The following is a 20304-nucleotide window of genomic DNA, read 5'->3' as shown; positions in this document are numbered from 1 at the left end:
CTATATTAAAATACGCCTTAAGAGACGTAAACATATTTTGTACGTAATGCAATTGGCCCGCAAACATCCTCATCTGCGATTCGCCAAAGCTGTCTCAAACTAGAGTTATAAAATATGTGACACACTGTAAGAAACGCTTAAGGACACTGCATGGACATGAGAGAGAGGATCGTCCAGCATAATCATGAAAACTCAGCTGATAGTATTAGACACACCCCAAGACCTGCCATTTCAAATCCACTACCTGGTATTGGTATCTACATTTCTTTATATATGTTTATAAAATACATTTTTACTAGCTTTTATAGCGTCTATTTGCCTGAAAATCACACTTCAAAATCCTAAAATGGTGAACTCGACGTGATTTAACAACTGATTTTTATCTGCTTCTTAAGAAAATAAATAGCGGATGTCCAAAAAATTTTGCTCATGCAAATCATACGTCTATGATTTTTTCTGCATGACTAAATATCAATTGTTACATAAATGTGCAGTGCACTTTTTTTGGTCAAGCTGGGAAAAAAAATTGTCAAGGTAATTGCTCCGATTTTTATTATTCATTAACAGTTTCAAAGCATTGCATTAAGCCGTAGACTTTTTCGGAAATAAAAACTAAATATCTCCTCCAAATAGAATGAGGAAAGGTACTGATTTGACTTCACGTTACAGCGTTGTGTTGACGCATATTATGTAAAAAAATACAACCAATGCAATGATTAATTCGCAAGTTTAAAGCTTTAATCTACATTTTGAAAGCTACCAAATTGCTATGTTATTTATTAGTGACCCGTCATTAAATGCATATTTACGAAAATGCTTTATTACCAACAAATAATTTCTTTAAAAGCAAACCGACCAGTACCAACACTGGTCCACCATGTGTCATACCATTTAAGCGATATAATCTTTTATGTTTAATTGTTTTTATTTTTCCACAGCTCTCTTTTGGCAATGAATAAAATTCAGTAAAAGTCTCAAAACTTGCAATCATTCCAGGTCGTAATTTATGACATAAGCGAAATGACATTATTTAACAAAAGTACGCGATAAAAGATTTTTTCGTCAATCTGACAGTTTGAAACTGCTAGATCGATTATGGTTAAGATTCAGATATAAATAAGCATAAAACTTGTTTAGGTGTTAGTGTTGTTTTGCAGCTTGACATTTTTGATTTAAATTGATTAATTATGTCCTATTTAATGACGTTTTAATACAGTCGTCAATATGCATATTTATTTGTGAGGCCAAACATAACCTCGCACAACATAAATTGTTGTCAACATTTTTTTTGCGTATATAGAAATTAAAACAACGCAATAAAAAACATACAGTAAATATGTCTCATATATATAAATATATATGTTGGATCTATCTTGATAATAATAAAATTTGTCATATTTTTATAGTATAAAACATATGATAAACGATCTTGATATATATTTTCACTTTAATTGCATATCATTGAGCTTTCATCTTCGATCATATTATTATAATGAAATCTTACGGTTACGTCCATTTATCATTTCATCATAAACCAAACAACTCGAACCAAGAAAATGACCTTATGAAGGAAACGAGTTTTCAACTAGCAATTTTTTTATTTGCAAAAGTACCTCGTCAAGTTTCTTTTGAAGATTTATAGGAGTCGAAAAATTTGAATATTAACAGCTTTTCGAAAAAAATGTGTCAACATAAATAACAATTAAAATATAAAACATTTTATACTGCAATTATGATCGATTAAAGACACCTTTGCCCTCTTAAAATTATTTTCCTCAATATATAAAATATGCTGAACAATTAATATTCATGAAAGTGTAATTTTTGCAAAATCATTTTTAAAATACGTATTAAACTAACTGTGACACCAATCACAATTAAGCAACAAAGTGTCAGTGGTAAATATTATCAATTAAGGTCAAACAATGTCAAATACGTTACATTTTAGATCTAAAAAATAGTAATTTCTCAATCGACTTTATTATTATATAACTTTGTCTATAAAAGTGATTAAAATAATATAATAGGTATTAAATTATTAAAATAGAAGAGACAAATATAAGTGTAACAACAACAAACATGTTACAAATGCTTAAAAGTAAGGTTGATTTGAAGCAGAGGTCAACAAACTTTAAAGATTAGGGCCGCATTGGGCTTAATATTAAATTAGTTTGTCGCAGTTATTAAATATATAAAAATAGTGATTTATTTATATTGTGAAATTATTTATTAGGTATTTGGCTCTTAAACTGTTATTTTATTTTTTACAAAAAGAGATTTGCTTAGTCGTGCAGTGCTAAAATTTTGACTATTTAATTGAAAAAATATCGTTAATATCCTTGGCTATGAAACCAAGTATGTTATATTTTTTATAAAAAAAATCTGCTTATCAATGATTCATTGGATTGAAAACTGGAAATATTATCGCTGCAGGTAAGGAGATGCACATTTTAAAATAGAGTTTCTTCTGACAAATCAAATGTAATGTTTTTTTAAACAAAGGTGAAAGTACAAAAATCATAATCTATCACAACTATATTGTCACAACTATACAACTAGTATTAACTATATTTTTCAAACCACTGAAAACCAAAAATAAACACATTTGAGAATACAGATTTTTTTTACAGTTAAATGAATTGGGTCTAGATGTATTTTTATTGCTGTGATGAAAAGTTAAAATGTATTTATGATAATTGATCACACATTTAATATTATATATAGCAAATAAAAGTTTTAAAAAGACGTATATTTAAGAAAATTAGTAGTTCTTTAAAATATTGTTTTTGGGTTGCTTAAGGTAATACATTTTTCAGCAAATAAAATACTTTTGATTTGATATTAAAATTTAGTTAATATATTTTTTATATTTCATACACTTATTTTTTTTTTGTGTAAATGTAATAATAAATATTTGACTCATTACTTTACGCATATTTTTATTCAATTCTTAAATTATTATTAAAAATTAGATTCTGATCAAATATAAACATTTATATTAAACAATATTTAAAATACAAAAAAATAAAGAAGTCATGAAGTGATCTTTATTATGAAATATTGATTAAAGAGACGCTCCACCGACAGTGATTTCTGAATAGTGTATAGTGACGTGTAAATTGATTAAAATACAGATTTCAAATCGACGTGTAATTTTAAATGTCTCATCTATTTATTACACAAAAGCAACCTATCGCAGTTTTTATGAGATCCTTAACCTTTTCATGTAGTTTAATCACTTAGGCACGTAATATTCCCTTTCAAAAAAATATAATACAGCACCCAACACATTTAATCGAATTCCTTCGAAATACGCAGCGTCAACTTTGAAATTGATTTTCACACATTAAACAATGAGGCGTGTGGGATTCTTTTCATCTCAACGTTTAATCACTGGGATCGATACAATATAGTCACGTTTAAGCTTTGGTCATGCCTTCCTCGACAAAGTCATGATTTTGGCCTTCGATCGTGATATAGTCAAACATCTAATTTCGTTACCTCACTAAAATTACCGTGGTGAATCATTGAAGGTCAATCTTAGTGCAAAAATAAAAACAGGAAGAACGTAAAAATCACGAGATAAGAGCTGTCACGAATTTAAATCTGAGATTTAGAAAAGACTTGCTTTAACGCAAATTTAAATTATGATTGCGTAACAATATATAATGTCCAGATTGATTATATTATTAAAGTCAAAAACCTAGACCTAAATAACGCTTCGTTATTGCTTTAAAAATCATATTAATATCTCTCGATACCATTGTGATTCAAATGCGATTTATTTCACTGTATTGCGCATAGTTTTTTTTATTCGTTACGAAATTGTGGTAGTTAAGTTAATGTGGAAGATTTTTTCTGGCGCCGAGTCAATGTCTCGGAATAGAATCGAATTTTTAAAATATTTTTCCCATATGTTTTTCTAGAATATGATAATTCCCATCGGTTTAATTATTGTTTGTTGGCATTGAGAACGCACACCTCCAATTTACAAAAAAATCATAAACTCGTATATTTTTAATGGCATAGCGTAGAGATATCGGAAAAGAAAGGGAATGCGGCAATATTTAGTTTGTATAAAAGGCTTCAACCACTACTTTGGATCACCAGTCACATCAGTGCAGTCTTTCAGTGTCGTTGAAGCAAATAACCCTCTTAAACATGTATAAGTTTGTAAGTGTATTTCGTGTAACTCTGTGATGATGAGTGAAGTCTTGGTGATAAACATAAATTTTGTCTTTTAGGTCTTGGTATCCGCTCTTTTGGCTTATGCCTCAGCCGCTCCAGGAGTAGTGTCTTTGCACTCAGCTCCGTTGGTGCACTCTGTACACACAGTGCCGATTATTCACGCTCCAGTCGCTCACTCAGTGTCCCACAGCAGCTCGGTTGTTAACCATGGATCTCCAGTAGTACACACCAAGCTGGTACATGCCGCTCCAGTCCATGCTGTGCATGCCGTACACGCCGCTCCACTCCACACCGTCCATGCCGTTCACGCCGCTCCAATCCACACCGTCCATGCCGTCCACGCTCCAGTCCATGCCGTCCATGCCGTCCACACTCCAGTCCACACATACCACGCTGCTCCAGTCCACGCTGTCCACGCTGTTCACGCCGCTCCCATCTCTCACGCCGTCTCGCACAGCAGCTCTTCAGTAGTCCACCACAAAGCTGTTCATGCCGTCCCAGTCCTCCACTCTGCTCCAGTGCTCGTGCATCATCATTAGGGGTTACCAAATGTATAAATATAACATTTAAAAAAATAAAATCAATAAGAAAATAGACCATATGTTTCATTATTCACATAAAAAACAAAAACCCTCAATCAAGCTGATAAATATCAAATTAGACACTTCTTAGCTGTATAGAATTAATCTGTATATTTATAAATTAAAATTAAATATGTTACTGAGAAAAAAGCTCTGCAAATCCAATAAATACAATTTGTATTTATTCAATTTTGTTGTATTAATTGTATTACACATATTTCATTATATTAGTAAGTATTTTTATTGTAATAAATGAAAAATATCTCAATGAGTTCGTTGGAACTGGTAGTAACACACATTAATTATTATCTGATATAAAGAAGTATTTGTTAATATAATTAATTAACGGCTAGTTAATTGCTGTTTACTAATTAAATATTATTTTTATTAAGAAAAAACATTTCGAAAAAATTCCATATAATAATAAATAAATATGTACGCTTTTTTGTAATCTGAAGAAATAATATTAAATCTAACTTTATATATACGATACAACCATTAAAAGAGCAAAAAGATATAGTAATTTGGAGAGAAAAGTTTCCACTTTAAAGTAATTTTTCATTAGCTATTTTATGTATCTTATTTATAAGATAAAAAATTAATTTTAAAATAGTCTAAGTTTATTTTACTTTTTCTTGTATAAGTTTAAATTAATTTTGATATATTTTTGTAAATAATATTACAAGGATTTAAATAACATAAAAATAAAGACTGTTTTTACTGTTTTTTAAAAAAAGAAGCAGCTGTTTTAAACAGATCTTATTATTTTCTAATAATAATTTAAATTCCCAATAATTTAAAAAACAGTTTTGGCAAAAGTCAGTTTCTTTACAAATTCTAATATGAAATGCTAAATTATGGAGATAGTTAAAACAACGTTATAATGAAAATAAAAAATAAGAATAAATTATCAAATGATGTAAAAAATGATTTAACTTTAGTTCTTAATTGAAAAAGTTATGATAACAAAATTGTATTATCTAGCTCGATTTCAGATAGTCATCCGTAAGAATAGGAAAAGCTAGGAAAACCTAATCAATGATGATTTTAATAAATATACGTAGAAGTATCAAATATAAAAATCACAAGCATTATTGGGTCTAAACATATGTATTACTCGATCTTTTACTGTTTTAAGGTACCCAAGATAGTAAACTTCATATATAACTGATAATAGATAATAAAAACATTATAATATAGAGAGTAATATCAATAAATTAAAGAGTACGAAATAAATTAACATAATAAATAATAGTTAAATAATAATAAAATAAATTAACGAAATTTAGTATTTGTAAATTAGTAATAAAAACAGATAGTATTTTTATTAATAATAAAATAATAATTAAGAAATAACAACAAAAATAATTATGAAAAAATACGTAAAATTAACTCATTACTCAGAGGGTTAATAGTTTTAATGCAATTAAAATTAAAAATACCATATATCATTAGATCTAAAATTGTTTTATACTACTTATTTTATTTATACAACCTTCCTTTACTAGCCCTATATTTTATGAAGTATTAACAGCTATAAAAAATTAAAGGACTAAATATTATTTAATTTAAAAAATATGTATTTCGATTTATTTTTTGTATTATAAGATCTTTATATAATAATTATATTAAACAAATACTTTATATATGTATGTAATAAAGTAATATCAGATAATAAAGAAATAATTATTAATATTTAATATTGTTTTCAAAATATGTGATATTTATAATTTTGTGCCCCTATTTTTTGAGAATACTCAATATATCATGTTTAAATATTATCATTTTTATGTAATAATAGAAACATATTTATTATTTCAATGTTTCAGTATTATATAATATCCTACATTTTTTATCATTATTTTCAAGCATTCTTTAAAACAAACAATTTAAGCGTTAAGTATTGAAGGACACTTGAACAGAATAAATTCTTAAACAATTTTTTTATACACATTTTTTTAATTTTTAGTCAAAATAAATATTAATTCAATTAAAGGACAAATATGTACATACACTAAAGTTAAATATCAGCAATTGACTCTGGTTTATTGTTAAATTCTTCAAGAATAATATTTTAAAATAAATTTCCGTTAAATTATTTTTGCCACAACACATCACTAAATACACTGTAAACCACTGGTCAAATTTTTAAAACACAGGAGAAAAATTATTGCATGTGTTTTTTTTTTCAATTTAAATGTTTACAAAATTTAAATTTATTTCTTCAAGTTGTCAATTATTATATTTTAATTTTACAGTAAGACGCGCATTAATAACGTCTGATTATGATTTAATTTGTTGCACATTAACATATTTTATGTATTTTTTTCATTCAGCTACGAATTACACAACCTCTATTATGGAAACGCTTAATCAATGCAGGTCAAGTTGAAGCGGTATAGAAAAAAATGAGTTCGTTTTAAAATTATATCTGAACCGAAACCCGTCGACCGTGGTTACCAGATAGATCTTAGGATAGAACGAGATGACTCGAAAGATCGCTTTGAACCTGTTTTTAACTCTTTTTTTGTAACATTAAAAAGTTTGCCGACCGGAGTCGGTTCTTTATTATTTTCGTTGCCAAATTTGACCGGAGGAGGCATACAATTATCGTGGTGGCTTGGTACTTGGATAGACACGGTGAATGGTATAAAAGGAGCGGTGAACTTTAGTCAAAACACCAGTTGCTTCTCGGCAATCAATCGGCACATTGCTTAATTGTAAAAATAACCGAAAAAATCAAGATGTTCAAGTTTGTAAGTATCTTTAAAAAAGACTTATAGATTGATTGAATTTATTTATTTATTCATTATATTTTTATAGGTGGTTGTATCAGTCATATTGGCTCTTGCTTCGGCTGCCCCGGGATATGTAGAAGTACATTCGCCGGTAGTACATGCCCCAGTAGTGCACGCTGTGGTACCCAAAGTAGCAGTGTCACATAGCAGCAGCTCGGTTGTCCATCATTCTACTCCATTAGTTAAATTAGTCGCTGCTCCAGTCGTCCACTCTGTCCACGCTGCTCCAGTAGTCCACACTGTCCACGCTGCTCCAGTCGTCAAATTATCTACTCCAGTGGTCCACTCCCATGTTGTGCCAGTATCCCATGCCGTATCCCACAGCAGCTCGGTCGTCAGTCACAGCCACCCAATCCACTCTGTGCCGATTGTCAAAGTAGCTACTCCAGTAGTCCACACTGTTCACGCTGCTCCAGTCATCAAATTGGCCACTCCAGTTGTACACTCCCACGTTGTGCCAGTATCTCATGCCGTATCCCACAGCAGCTCGGTCGTCAACCACGGCCATGGCCACCCAGTCATTCACTCTTCTCCAGTCCTCGTTCATCATTAAGCGTTGATGTGATATTTATTAATAATTTAAAATAAAAAAGATATAAATCGATATTTTTTTGAGTATTATTTTATCCATTATAAAAAAGTCACTGTATTGACGAAAATCTACTTGAAAAGTTATAACTATTTAAAAATATATATAATTGCCTTCTTTTTTCAGATTATAAAAATTAAAACTTTGGAATAATAATAATAAAAATTGTATTTAATAACATTTTAAAATCATCACTTTATTGCTCTTACATAGAAAACACAAGTGCATAATTTTCATCAAAGAACGTCTCTTTTAAAACCAGTGATATTGCTAATGGTGCAAAAATTCAAAAAAACAAGGATCCATCAAGGATATTTTACGAAGTAAAATATTCTTTTAAGAAATGGGACATTTTATTTAAAGTCCATGCAGCTATTAGAGACAATTCCCAAAGACAAAATAATTTACAAAAATTCTGTGTTTGTCTTTTCTTTAGCTAAAGAATATTATTTGTAAAAAATCTTAGATATTTGGTATGCAGTTATAAAGATTGTCATTGCAAGAACTCGCATTTGCCAATTATAAGACAGTGTTTTAGAATTTCCATGTTATGCAGAATATTCTGTACATTCATCTATACTAATTACACAAATTATTTGAAATTAATAATAATTATTAAAATAAAAAACTTTGTATTCATAAACATAAACAGAATACGAATTCGTCCCAGTCATAGTACTATGCCACGAAGTTTTGAAATTATCCTAAAGATTGTTCCTGAGTGTGATCGAATGGTCAAAGTGGAAAGTAGCTGCTAAATTGAGCTTTTATGGATCGTCTAAGCGTAGCTTCTCTAAGTGTGAGCTTGCCTGAATTCACGTTTATTCCAAGCCAGAAGCGAAGTGGTGGTACTGAATGAAGTATCTAAAATAATACGGCTGTGTGGTTTTGAATGAAGTATGTAAAAATATGGTTAAGTATACATTATTAAGAGTTTAAGTATAATCAAAATTCTTTCCAGTTCTCAGTTATCCTGTTAATGCAATAATTTGTAGCGATACCATCTGCTAGAAATATTGTTAAACATAATGGTGGGTATAAATAAGATAGAAAATGATGTAATTCTATGTAATGTGGGTTAAAGGAACGCTTGTTATAGAAAAGTTAATAAGTTAACGGGGAGTCAGTGCATAATTCCATCGAATTAGGCACTGACTCCCCGGCTTTGTTCAGGTAGTACTGTGCTTTAAATACTAATAGATATAAGCTAAAATACGCAACTATTTTTGTAACGCTGACGAGAAAAATTTGGTCCTTTGCAAGTCTTACAAATAGTGTAATAATTTCGTTATAACTTTTATTGTATTTTAAAAAATTAAGTTATTACCTTATTATTCTGATAAATATATTAAAAACATGTTGTTCTATTCTAAGAAATATGTTAACATTAGATAGAGACGCTTTAAAATAATAATGGAAGCTTTTACATTATGGAGTAAATGGACATTTTATTTAAAAAAATTAAAATTGTCTAATTGACAGTGAAAAATAACATTTAATAACGTTAAAAGCGCAATAACCAAAAATATATTAAGCCCTTTTATCTGCTGGCAAATGTATATGACATTAACAATTTTTAAGAGCATGCCTTAACTGTTGTTTGTTGTCTTTATAAATACACACCAAACGTATTTAATTGACAAACAAATTGAATAGCAAATGATAAGTGCGAGGTTGCCAAATCTTTACCAGTCACAAATAAAAATGTTCCAATAAGAATTCAGACTAAAAAAGATAAATCTAATTACACTTTCAAATATGTGTAATTGCAAAAAGCTTATATTATTCGAAAAAAATGCGCGTAAACATTTCATAAAATATTCCATATAAGCTCAAGCACCTTATTATAAGAGTATTTTGATTTTAATTATTCATCCGTGAGATTAGAAAATTCTCGATTAACCCAATCTGTAATAATTATAAGGAATTATAATTATACAATATTCGTAAATTTCAATTTCATTGATAGGATAAAAAAACACTACCGTCTATCGTGTTAGAACTTTAAAATAATATTATGATTTGCGACATAACTTGCATTAAATGTAGCTACGTCAACAGAATCTGACAAGACTGAAAAAGCAGCCGCTTCCCTCTTCACATCGACCCAGGTCCAGCTATACATTCTGGAATCAACCTGATTTTCAGAGACGGCTGTATTTATCAAACACAGATAAGGCTACGCGCACGTATATATTTATATAATAACTACCCAAACTGTACTTGATACTTAAGACAATGTTGAACAATAATTATAATTAACAACTAATTAACATTGCTATTTAATACTATTTTTTATTAAATTTAATAAATGAAAGTGATTTTTTAATTTAATATGCTTTTTTATAATCGTGAATTTTTACACCTTAACTATGATATAATACATATAATTTATAAAAAAAGCTTATTGTATATAAATTTCTAGATCAACATGATTATTTTAAGCTCTTAGCATAATTTTATTTGTAAGCTATGGAGCTTTAAAGTATATATTTAACTGGCACAGACATTATATTATCAAGTCGAAGGGTATCGAAATTTAAGTGGCGTACCGATGAAGTTAAAGTTTTAGGTATATATTCATAGATAAATATAGTGTTGTAATTTAACTAAACATTACACGTACCAGCAATAAAAACCACATATATTAAAACAATAACATTAGGGCTTGCAGTTTCACAATAAGATAACTGCTCTATCTGGGTCAATGGCATTATTACAGCCATTAGCGAAGCTTTGTTGTTGATGTAATAAGTTTCCGATTTTCAACAGCTCTCAAAACCGGTCTATCAAACCTAAAGGGCTTTATATACATACATACGTATGTCTATTATTTTATCATTATATGAAAATTTCACAAGAGCTTTACATACTTTATATATTTTACATTCAATGATGCAACCATCAATTCTAACTAATCAATTCAGTTAATAAAAAATATCACTTCAATATAAAAAGTATTAATAATTAATAGTATATTATTATATGAAAGAGCGTCAATGATATTGTAACGACCTACACGAAAACGTTCTTCAGCAGTGACAAGGTGGTTTGGTTTAATTTATAACTGATCTTTAAAAAAATATCGGACGATTTGCTCTTATTTGGCTCTGTGCATTGAAACCAAGGTTTGTGGATTCGCATGTGCGTATACTTTTATAATATAACACTTTCAACGGAGGCTATATATATATGAGATCTGGTACATTGTTAAAGTTAATAGTAAATTTTCGTTGAAGTGTTAGCTTCATCAAAAAATTTCAACATGCATAAATTAGTAAGTATTGTTGAGAAACATGTATACAGATTTTAACACAAATTTGTTAAACAGTATCTAGAAGAAGATTAAGATTATAAATGTACATTGATATTAAAATATATAGAGTAAAGTTCAATATACAAATATAGCTATATAAATAAAATTGAATACAAACTCAAAAAGCTTATTCAATTGAAAAAAGTAGAGTTACAAATCTATGCTAGTTTAAGTTATGATTATAAATAAATATTATGTATTATATATAACAATGTGTTATTTGTATCTGTTATAGATTTTGGTCCTGTTTTTGGCAAGTTTCGCTCTGGCTGCTCCAAATCCTGGGCTCCATATCAACTTTGGACAACCAGCAACAGTGGTACATACTGTACCGGTTGTGCACACAACTTCACTGGTACACTCTGTTCCTGTTGTGCAGACCGTTCCTGTTGTGCACACTGTACCTATCGTGCATTCAGCACCCATAGTACACACTGTACACACCGTTCCTGTGGTACATTCATACCCCGTGGTACACCATTCGCCTTCTGTGGCTCTGAAGATAAAACCGGTTTACAAAGTCAAGGTTAAATCGCATCATTATCATGGATGATTTAACTTTTATTTATTGTCCCACTACACGTAATATAATATAATAAAATATTTATGAAGATAACTAGTTTTGTATTTTTTTTCTAAACGACTCCCAAAACCAAACCTTGTCCCAATATATCATTTTTTTAAGAGTAGGTTTACATATATAATTTTTCAAATCAATTCTTTATTGATCTTATTGTTTTCTGTATAACCACGTAATTTAGTTTTATGGTCGCAATGTGCGATAAAAACATATTTATTAATGTCCTTCGCACATATTTCTTGCTCGAAATCAAAGTTTTCCAAAATTATTACAACAATTCCGAACGCCAATAGCAAATGCTTCATGAAGGATTGCGTCACGATATATTATATTTGATATAACAAGGGTCTGGCTTATTTTTTTGTGTGGGCGTTAAAAGGGCAGTTTATCGATCTTAGGCGAAAAATTGCTTCTCAATTTTTAATCAAGCAAATTGGATTTTGTATGTATTAGATAAATGGATATATTACAATTAGCACTTCGCTAAAGTCCGCTTAAGAGCTGTAATTAACTCAATAGGCGCTTAAATCGCTTAGTAATTCCAATTAGCATCAAATATAAACTGAAAGTCGATATTACAGATTATTTATTCACTCTTAGTATAATCTATGTAGAAATTAGTTAAATCAATATTTACAGTGCTATGTAATGTTTTATTAATAATAAAACTATATTAAGGAAAAATATATTGAGGGGAAAAAAGAAGATATAATATTCATATATATTCTGATAAATATTTTTATAAGTATAAAAAAGCAACGTATTTTTTATAATTATTAGACCGGTATTGAGCTATTAAATATTATTAGCATTTAAAATATTTGCATATAAATATTACACAAAATAAAAATATCAAAAAACCAATTTAATTATTATATTTTTAGTTGATGGTTAATTTTTTATTAATATGAATATTTGCAATATTAAAAAGGGTATTGATTAAATTGTTGTATTTGAAATTAACTTTCATAAAAAAAAGATTGTAGCTATTTTTTGATCAAAGGCAATTAGATAAATTCTATTAAAAACTATTTTTGGATTTTAAACCAAAATAGAAGTGATTGTATATAATACCTGGTGTAGGTTTTGCACAAATATTAGACGTTAAGCTATGCTGTTTGTTTATTTAAATTTAAAAAAATACATCTAATGCCATATAAAATAAGTATTAATTCATTTTTATATTTCTCTACGAAAAAAGGAATTTATTAAAATAGAAAAAAATATATTCATAAGTAGCAGGTATTGCACAAAAAAGTACAATGCCTGCTGCTTATGATTGTATTTTTTTATTATTTTATTAAATTCCCATTCTTTATAAATATGTAGAAAAAATTTAAAATTTAATTTATTTTATAAACAATGATTTAATATTTATTTTATATGGCATTAGATATAACTTTTTTAAATAAAATTAAATAACATATTTATGACGATAATATTATAACAGTATTATAATCTTTAAATTATTTTTTAGCAATAATAAAGAAACGAAAATTTATATTATTTATGCCTTGATTGTCAAGAATTTTATTTGTATATATCTGTAAATATAGGATTTTTAGACAAATTAATTTATTATTTACTAACAGTTTAAAATCATTAATTGACATTTTATTAAAAAATTAAAAAAAAAATTTTCTAAAATATTAATAAATTATTTACTGTCATGGATTTTTTTTTATTTTAATAAAAATTAAATATTTGTGCTTAAATAAATATCATCACTGTATTTTAAAATACATTTTTGGGTAAAAAGCAGAAATTAAAAAATAGTTATATTATATTACATTTTGGTGATATTTTCTCAACAATATATTAGGAAAAAAATAAATATATTGATTTCTCTTATTTTTTTGTAGACTAATAATAAAAATATTTTTTTGACAAGAAGGAGAAGATACAAAATTTCCCAAAAAAAATATATTAATAAAGTAACATCACTATTTTATATACATATATTTTATTAAGAATACTAAGAAAAACACATATACAAATGTAATAGTTTTATATATTATTTACGTAATTTATTGATTAATATAATTAATTTGATTTTTAATAAAACTAGTTTTTATTTTAAACACGTGATAATAAATGGTCAGTTATTAAAATGTTTAGTGGCTATTGAATATAATTAAAAAAGCTATATCATTTTTTTATCTTTCCCAATTACAAATATTATTATTTTATATAGTTTAATCTAAAATACAATTTTTTTCTTTTTATATGATCAAATATTTATTATATTTAAAAGTTTCAGTTTAACCATGAAAACCTACTGCTATTATTATTTGACCAAATTTAAATTAACAATCCTTTCTGACTACTAACTATTTATACAATTAGTATTTATATATATAAAAACGTATTTTATAATATTTTTTAAAAAAAATTATAATCTGTGTTTTATTATTAGAAGAAATGTAGTATCAGAAATAAATAGATTTTCCTGTACAGTTTTTTAAATTAATGATTGTTTATAATATTTTTTTATATAACTGAAAATTTTTAACTAACCATTATATATTATCTAAAAAATATTAAAAACAAACCATTTAATTCGCTGCTATAATAATTTTACTAGTTTTAAATATCATCAATATATTTTTTGTAGCTGGATTTTATTTTCAAATAATAAAAAAATATGCAAGAGCTTAAAATTTAATATTTTTATTCTATATAATATTTTATTATATTTTATATTTTTTTTTCTAGATATAATTATCTTTAATTTAATATAATTATTTTAGTTTTTGCCAGATATTTAATTACATAGTCACTAAATTAAAGGGCAGTTTTTAAATTTAATATAAAAATATCAAATTATTCAAAATAGCTTTGTTAATTTTTATATATTTCAACCAAATATAATATTATTTAATTTAGAATTATTAAACTTTCACAAAAATATTTAGATTTTTTGTTGAAATTTAATTAAGGAGTTTTTAATGAGTACAGTAATTTAAATCTAAATTTAAATAGTAAAGAAATACAGTAAATTGACTTTTTGATTTTTTTAAATTAAAAACTAATTTTATTCAATATTTTAATTTTTTCAAGTCATTATAATTATTTTTTTCATTTTAATGACAATTATAAAAATATATATGTATATTTTTTTATCAATATAAAAAAGAAACAAATTTATTTATATCATTAATGTAATTACTTATTTTAATATTATTATTGATATATATTTTTTTAAACGGTCAGTGGATTAAAGACTAGTTTTTTATATTTGGGAGCCAGTTTTTATATAAAAGCATTGGTATTTTTTTACTTTTAACCGACGAAACATATAAATATAATATATAAATAGATTTGATAAATAAAAAAGTGTTTTAAAAATTAAAATCAAGAGTTTAAATTTAATAAAAATATCTTAATAATATATATTTTCTTGATAATTTATAAATAAGTTACTATTATAAAATAATTTAAAAATAATCAACTGACCGTTTAATTTAACCGTTACTTATCATTAACTATTTATAAAAATAATTATTTAATTTTGTAGAATTTCTAAAAATGACATTTTAATATATTGAAATAAAGCTCAAGTTTGGTGCAATTCACACGAAAGCTCTAAAATGTCATTTGAATCTATTTTGAGTTTGAGTTTCACGCCAGAGTAATTGGATATATGCAAAGTACAACTTCGACCCCGACTCATGAATACAACAAGCAAAACTTCGAGTTTTGATTTATAATACGTTCTACATAAATGTTTGCGAATCAATGTACTAGTTACAAAACTTGTAATGTACACGACGCTTTGCAAAATAAGAGGGCTTGGCCATCCGATACTGGTTATATACACACAGTCGTCAGTTGAAGTATGTACATAAGCCTTGTGTCAGCATGACCGTCACAATAATTAATAATTTTCCGAGAAGATTTATTGCAGCTTACCATCTCTAATAATGGGCATTTACATATTTTCAAACGAAGGTTGTTGACGCTTACCAGTTGTAGGCGAAAAGGCAAAAGTTACCCAACACTATTGCAATATTCATAAGCCCATAATAACGAGATCATGTCTAGAAGGCTTTAGAAACAGTTCAATTAAATTTACTGCTTCCTATGTTGTTTACTGTGAGTTTCCTCAAAATTCACGGACAATCTCGTGCAATGTATCGTTCATTATCATGATGTAAATAAACTCACCATATAGGCATATAACCTATTGAAAATAACCTCGGTCAATAAGTAGTTCAAGATCAAATACTTTTTTTAATAAAATATACTACCCATAATTAGTGTTGTTTTTGTGCGGTAAATACTTTAACATGTCAATAATGAAATAATGTATATATTGCTAATAATTAGTATATTGAAAGTTCTGTCAATATTTTTTTTAAAAACATACAGCATAACAATTTATGTCTTACCAAAAATATTTAGTTAATTGATAATAATATAGGACTGATTTTAAATAAATATTAAAAATGAAATCATATATTACAAATTTTTGAAGAAAGTTTTTTAAGGAAAATGTGTAATCATTTTAAAAAATTGACTTGCAAAAATATACTTTTTTGGTTTAAAAATTTGTAAATATAAATTATATTGCAAAAATCTTATTATAAAAATTTCATTAAAATATATATTTTTATATTGCACTGAAAAAATAATGAGTACCTATTAAAAAAATAGATATGGACTGTTAATTAATAATAAATTAAATATTTATTAGGTGGTTTTTTGCAATATTAATTAATTTATAATCAGTGTCTAATACATAAATGACCTGGATTAAAATCTCATATAAACATTAGTGATTATTATAAATTAAAATAATTAGGTATTCCTATTTTTTTTCAAGCTTAATGATACATATCGTAATGATTATTACAAATCGAGCTAGGTCCTACATATTATGTATATAATAATCTCTAATAAAGAGCTATTTTCGTTAATAGAGTATTTAAAAAACAATGTAAAATCAGTATATAAATATTGTATGTTGTGAATTATAAATATTGTTGCTATATAATTTATAAATATATTTACAATTATGCTTGACTATTTTGGTCATTTGTGTGAATGGCGTTTTTTTTGTTTTGCTTGCAAGGTCGCGGAAATCGACCAGTGAAAATAAACACTCTAATAATTTCCACGTATAGCCAAGTACTAAACAACGACAAAACACCTTTCGAATCCTTCAAACGAATGCAATTTAATGGTTCGCTGCTTCCACGCGTTAAATTTAAGGCACCCGGTGGATGGGTTCGATATTTGACATTTTAAAACGTGATCCGGTCCTTTTTATAGCCAAAAAGGACATGGCAAGGTTCAAGAAGCGTGCAATAAGTCTGTCTCTTTTTCGAACGAGCGTGGAACGAGTATGGAGCGAATGTGCATTGTGCAAATTAACATAACTGATGCAATATATAAACGGCGATGCATCGAGCTTTTCAGACAAAGTACGACAAAGACGTCGACGAAGCTCACAACGATCTCAAAATGTACAAGCTGGTGAGATATAATATACATTTTGCTTATTTCATTTACGAAATTATATTTTTAATCTGTAGTGACTATAAGAAGAATTAAAAAATAATTATTTTTTAATTCGTTACTTTGATTTGATATGTATTTATTATATAAAGATACATTGTCTGCTAAATTATTTTTATATGATATGCCAGTAATAGAAATGTCTATTATAATAAAAAAATGTCAAGATAAATAGGAGTTTTATATCAAAATAAAATAAGGAAGTTTATTTATTTTTTAATGTCAATACCAAATCAAATGGCAATCATTTACTTTCTGTAGAAATTTATTTAAAGTTAAAAATCTATTATTTTGTAGCAATGTTAAATAAAAAAACTTAATTAATTTAACTTCCCACGCATCACATTCACATAATCTTTTTTTCTACGGTGATATACCATTTTATTCGCTATAAATCCGCTTAAAGCGGGATGTAGCGATTATTCTGGACAATAAAATTGATTTTATCATTATTGCTGTGGGGTTGACACGATTCAATTATGTGAAATAGGGGTCGTAGGCATGTAGAGTTTCGGACGTTAAGCAACGCGGATTTGAGCGTAAATACATGTAGAGGTACTTTGTCTAAATTTATAGGGTGGTAAGAAGATGTATGTGCACAATCAACAATGTTTGCCCGGTTTTAATTGAATCCCTTTGGTTAGATTTTGTGAGGGAAGCGTATTTATTTTTGTAGGAACGAGTTTAAAAACGACGTCCGGGAAATAAAGGATTGATATAAAACTCTCGCATGAGCGATCGCAGATTAAATGCGCAATTCTTTACGACGAGTCGTTTAGATTCACTGAGCTGGGTGGTTTAGAATAAATAGACTTTTTGAAATAGCATACAACATAGATCAAATATATACAACATATTTATCAAATTTTGTTGATAATAAAAAGCAAAAAAAGCAGGCAATGTATTCTTTTAATTTTTTAATTGAAAGAATTTAGTTTTAAAACCGATAAAATTATAAAGAACTAACAAGTAAAAACATGGCTAATGTATTTTTATATGAGAGCCAAAAATATGGTAATATACAAAGTACAAACCTTAAGGAATATATAAGACATATAAACAATTAAATTCAGTATCTGTTATTATTTTTTTTAGTAAAATATTAATTAAAATACGCAAAAGCAATACTAAATTAATAAATTGTATTTTTATAACTAATAATAGTTTGGTTTAAAAAAATATGAATTAAAGTTTAAATAAACATTCAATATGATGTTTACCTTTCTAACTTTGTTTTTAGTATGAATTATAAAAAATACAGATCAAATTAAATTGTAAATAAAACGTATTTTGATCCCCAAACTATTTCACTACAATTACAAGTTTTTTATATATTAATAATTTCACAACTGAAATTAAAATTGATACCGAATAATATACAAACTTTATCACCCTGTATATGTGTTATTTAAGCATCAATATTTATTGTTATTTATTATATAAAATATGATCTTAATTAATTAGATAATGTATGTATATATTTAATCAAATAGACATCGACGATCGGTCGAGCGTGAAACCTATCTGTTTTTAATTTTAAGTATTCATTTAAATCAATTTATTAAACTTATTAATGCTATTTTATTTAGTGAATTTGTTTATAAATACATAATAAATACTGTGCCTCAAATGTAATTATGCATAATTTAGCTGTTTAAAAAATTAAAATATCAATACAAATTTATTTATTCATTTTGATATTCAATTAATCTAGTTGTTGATATTCACATGGTAGTAGTCTGTACTAATATTTATTTACAAGCTTATAATTATTATGTTTTTCTTAATTTTTTTGTTTATATTATATTAGTGTGGTATAACATATTTTTGTCTCCTGTTTTTTAGGAATAGTATTGTTTTTGCAGTTACTGTATTTTAAAAATTATTTGAATTTATATTTTATATTTTCAGACCATATTCTTGGCTCTATTCGCCTGCGCCATGAGCGCACCATCTCCAGGATACGTGGCACCTTTGGTGGCACATCATCCTGTAGTGGCACACCACCCTGTAGCAGTATCCCACAGCAGCTCCGTGGTCCACCACCACACGCCAGTGATCAAGGCCGTCCCTGTGGTGCACCACGCCCCTGTGGTTCATCCAGTGCATGTTGTCAAGGCTGTTCCAGTGGTACATGCACCGACAGTCTTCAAAACTGTGCCAGTCGTGCATCCAGCACCTGTGATCAAGGCTTTGCCTGTTATACATCATGCACCAGCTGTCGTCGTTCATCATTAAAAAAAACATATCTATAATATGCCAATCGATGCACAGTATTAAGTAAACATTTTTATATTATCCTTAAAAATGTCAAGTAATTTTAATTCAATAAAGTTATTTTTACTAATTTTTGGTTTATTGTCAATAATATTTTATTAAGATATCATATTATTCTGGAAGATAAGTAAGGGTAAACGAGGCACAGTACGTTATGGTTTATGGTAAGAAAAAATATTATTTTAGTATTTTTGGTTAAAGAACTACAGGTTTGATGATGAGGTAATGGACGGTAAATTGAAGATTTAACCGTGAAGCTCCAGTAAACCCATTTAAAACATAATTGGAATCTGCAAAAGATTGGTAAGGTGTCAGATAAAAATTAGAACTCAATCAAGAAGAAGGAATACACACATGCACTTATTTTTATTTAAATTTTTACTGGTGAAAAAAATAGATAACGTGCAATAAAATCAACCATCGCAGACAATAAAACTCAGTAATAACATTCTCCA

General features: G+C 27.2%; 3 protein-coding genes across 3 annotated transcripts in view; 2 read left to right on the top strand and 1 right to left on the bottom strand.

Annotated features, from left to right (window-relative positions):
• Positions 1-20304, bottom strand: part of LOC148226766 (neuropeptide SIFamide receptor-like) — a 70331-nt gene that overhangs the window by 2908 nt on the left and 47119 nt on the right. The gene's annotated exons all lie outside the window — the stretch shown is intronic.
• On the top strand, positions 4062-4784 carry LOC148226768 (uncharacterized). Its single transcript, XM_088204242.1, has 2 exons — positions 4062-4173; positions 4245-4784. The coding sequence occupies exons 1-2, from the start codon at positions 4162-4164 to the stop codon at positions 4725-4727; spliced, it is 495 nt and encodes a 164-aa protein (XP_088060368.1). The 5' UTR covers positions 4062-4161; the 3' UTR covers positions 4728-4784.
• LOC148226767 (uncharacterized) lies at positions 7381-19919 on the top strand. The gene is made up of 5 exons (XM_088204568.1): positions 7381-7525; positions 7593-8114; positions 11708-12022; positions 17474-17530; positions 19484-19919. Exons 1-5 carry the CDS (start codon positions 7514-7516, stop codon positions 19808-19810), a joined length of 1233 nt encoding a protein of 410 aa, XP_088060694.1. The 5' UTR covers positions 7381-7513; the 3' UTR covers positions 19811-19919.

This window comes from Plectrocnemia conspersa, unplaced genomic scaffold (assembly GCF_051122295.1).
Source record: "Plectrocnemia conspersa isolate PC_06_02 unplaced genomic scaffold, ASM5112229v1 ptg000014l, whole genome shotgun sequence".
Lineage (NCBI taxonomy): Eukaryota > Metazoa > Arthropoda > Insecta > Trichoptera > Polycentropodidae > Plectrocnemia > Plectrocnemia conspersa.
This window is presented reverse-complemented; position numbering and strand designations above follow the sequence as displayed.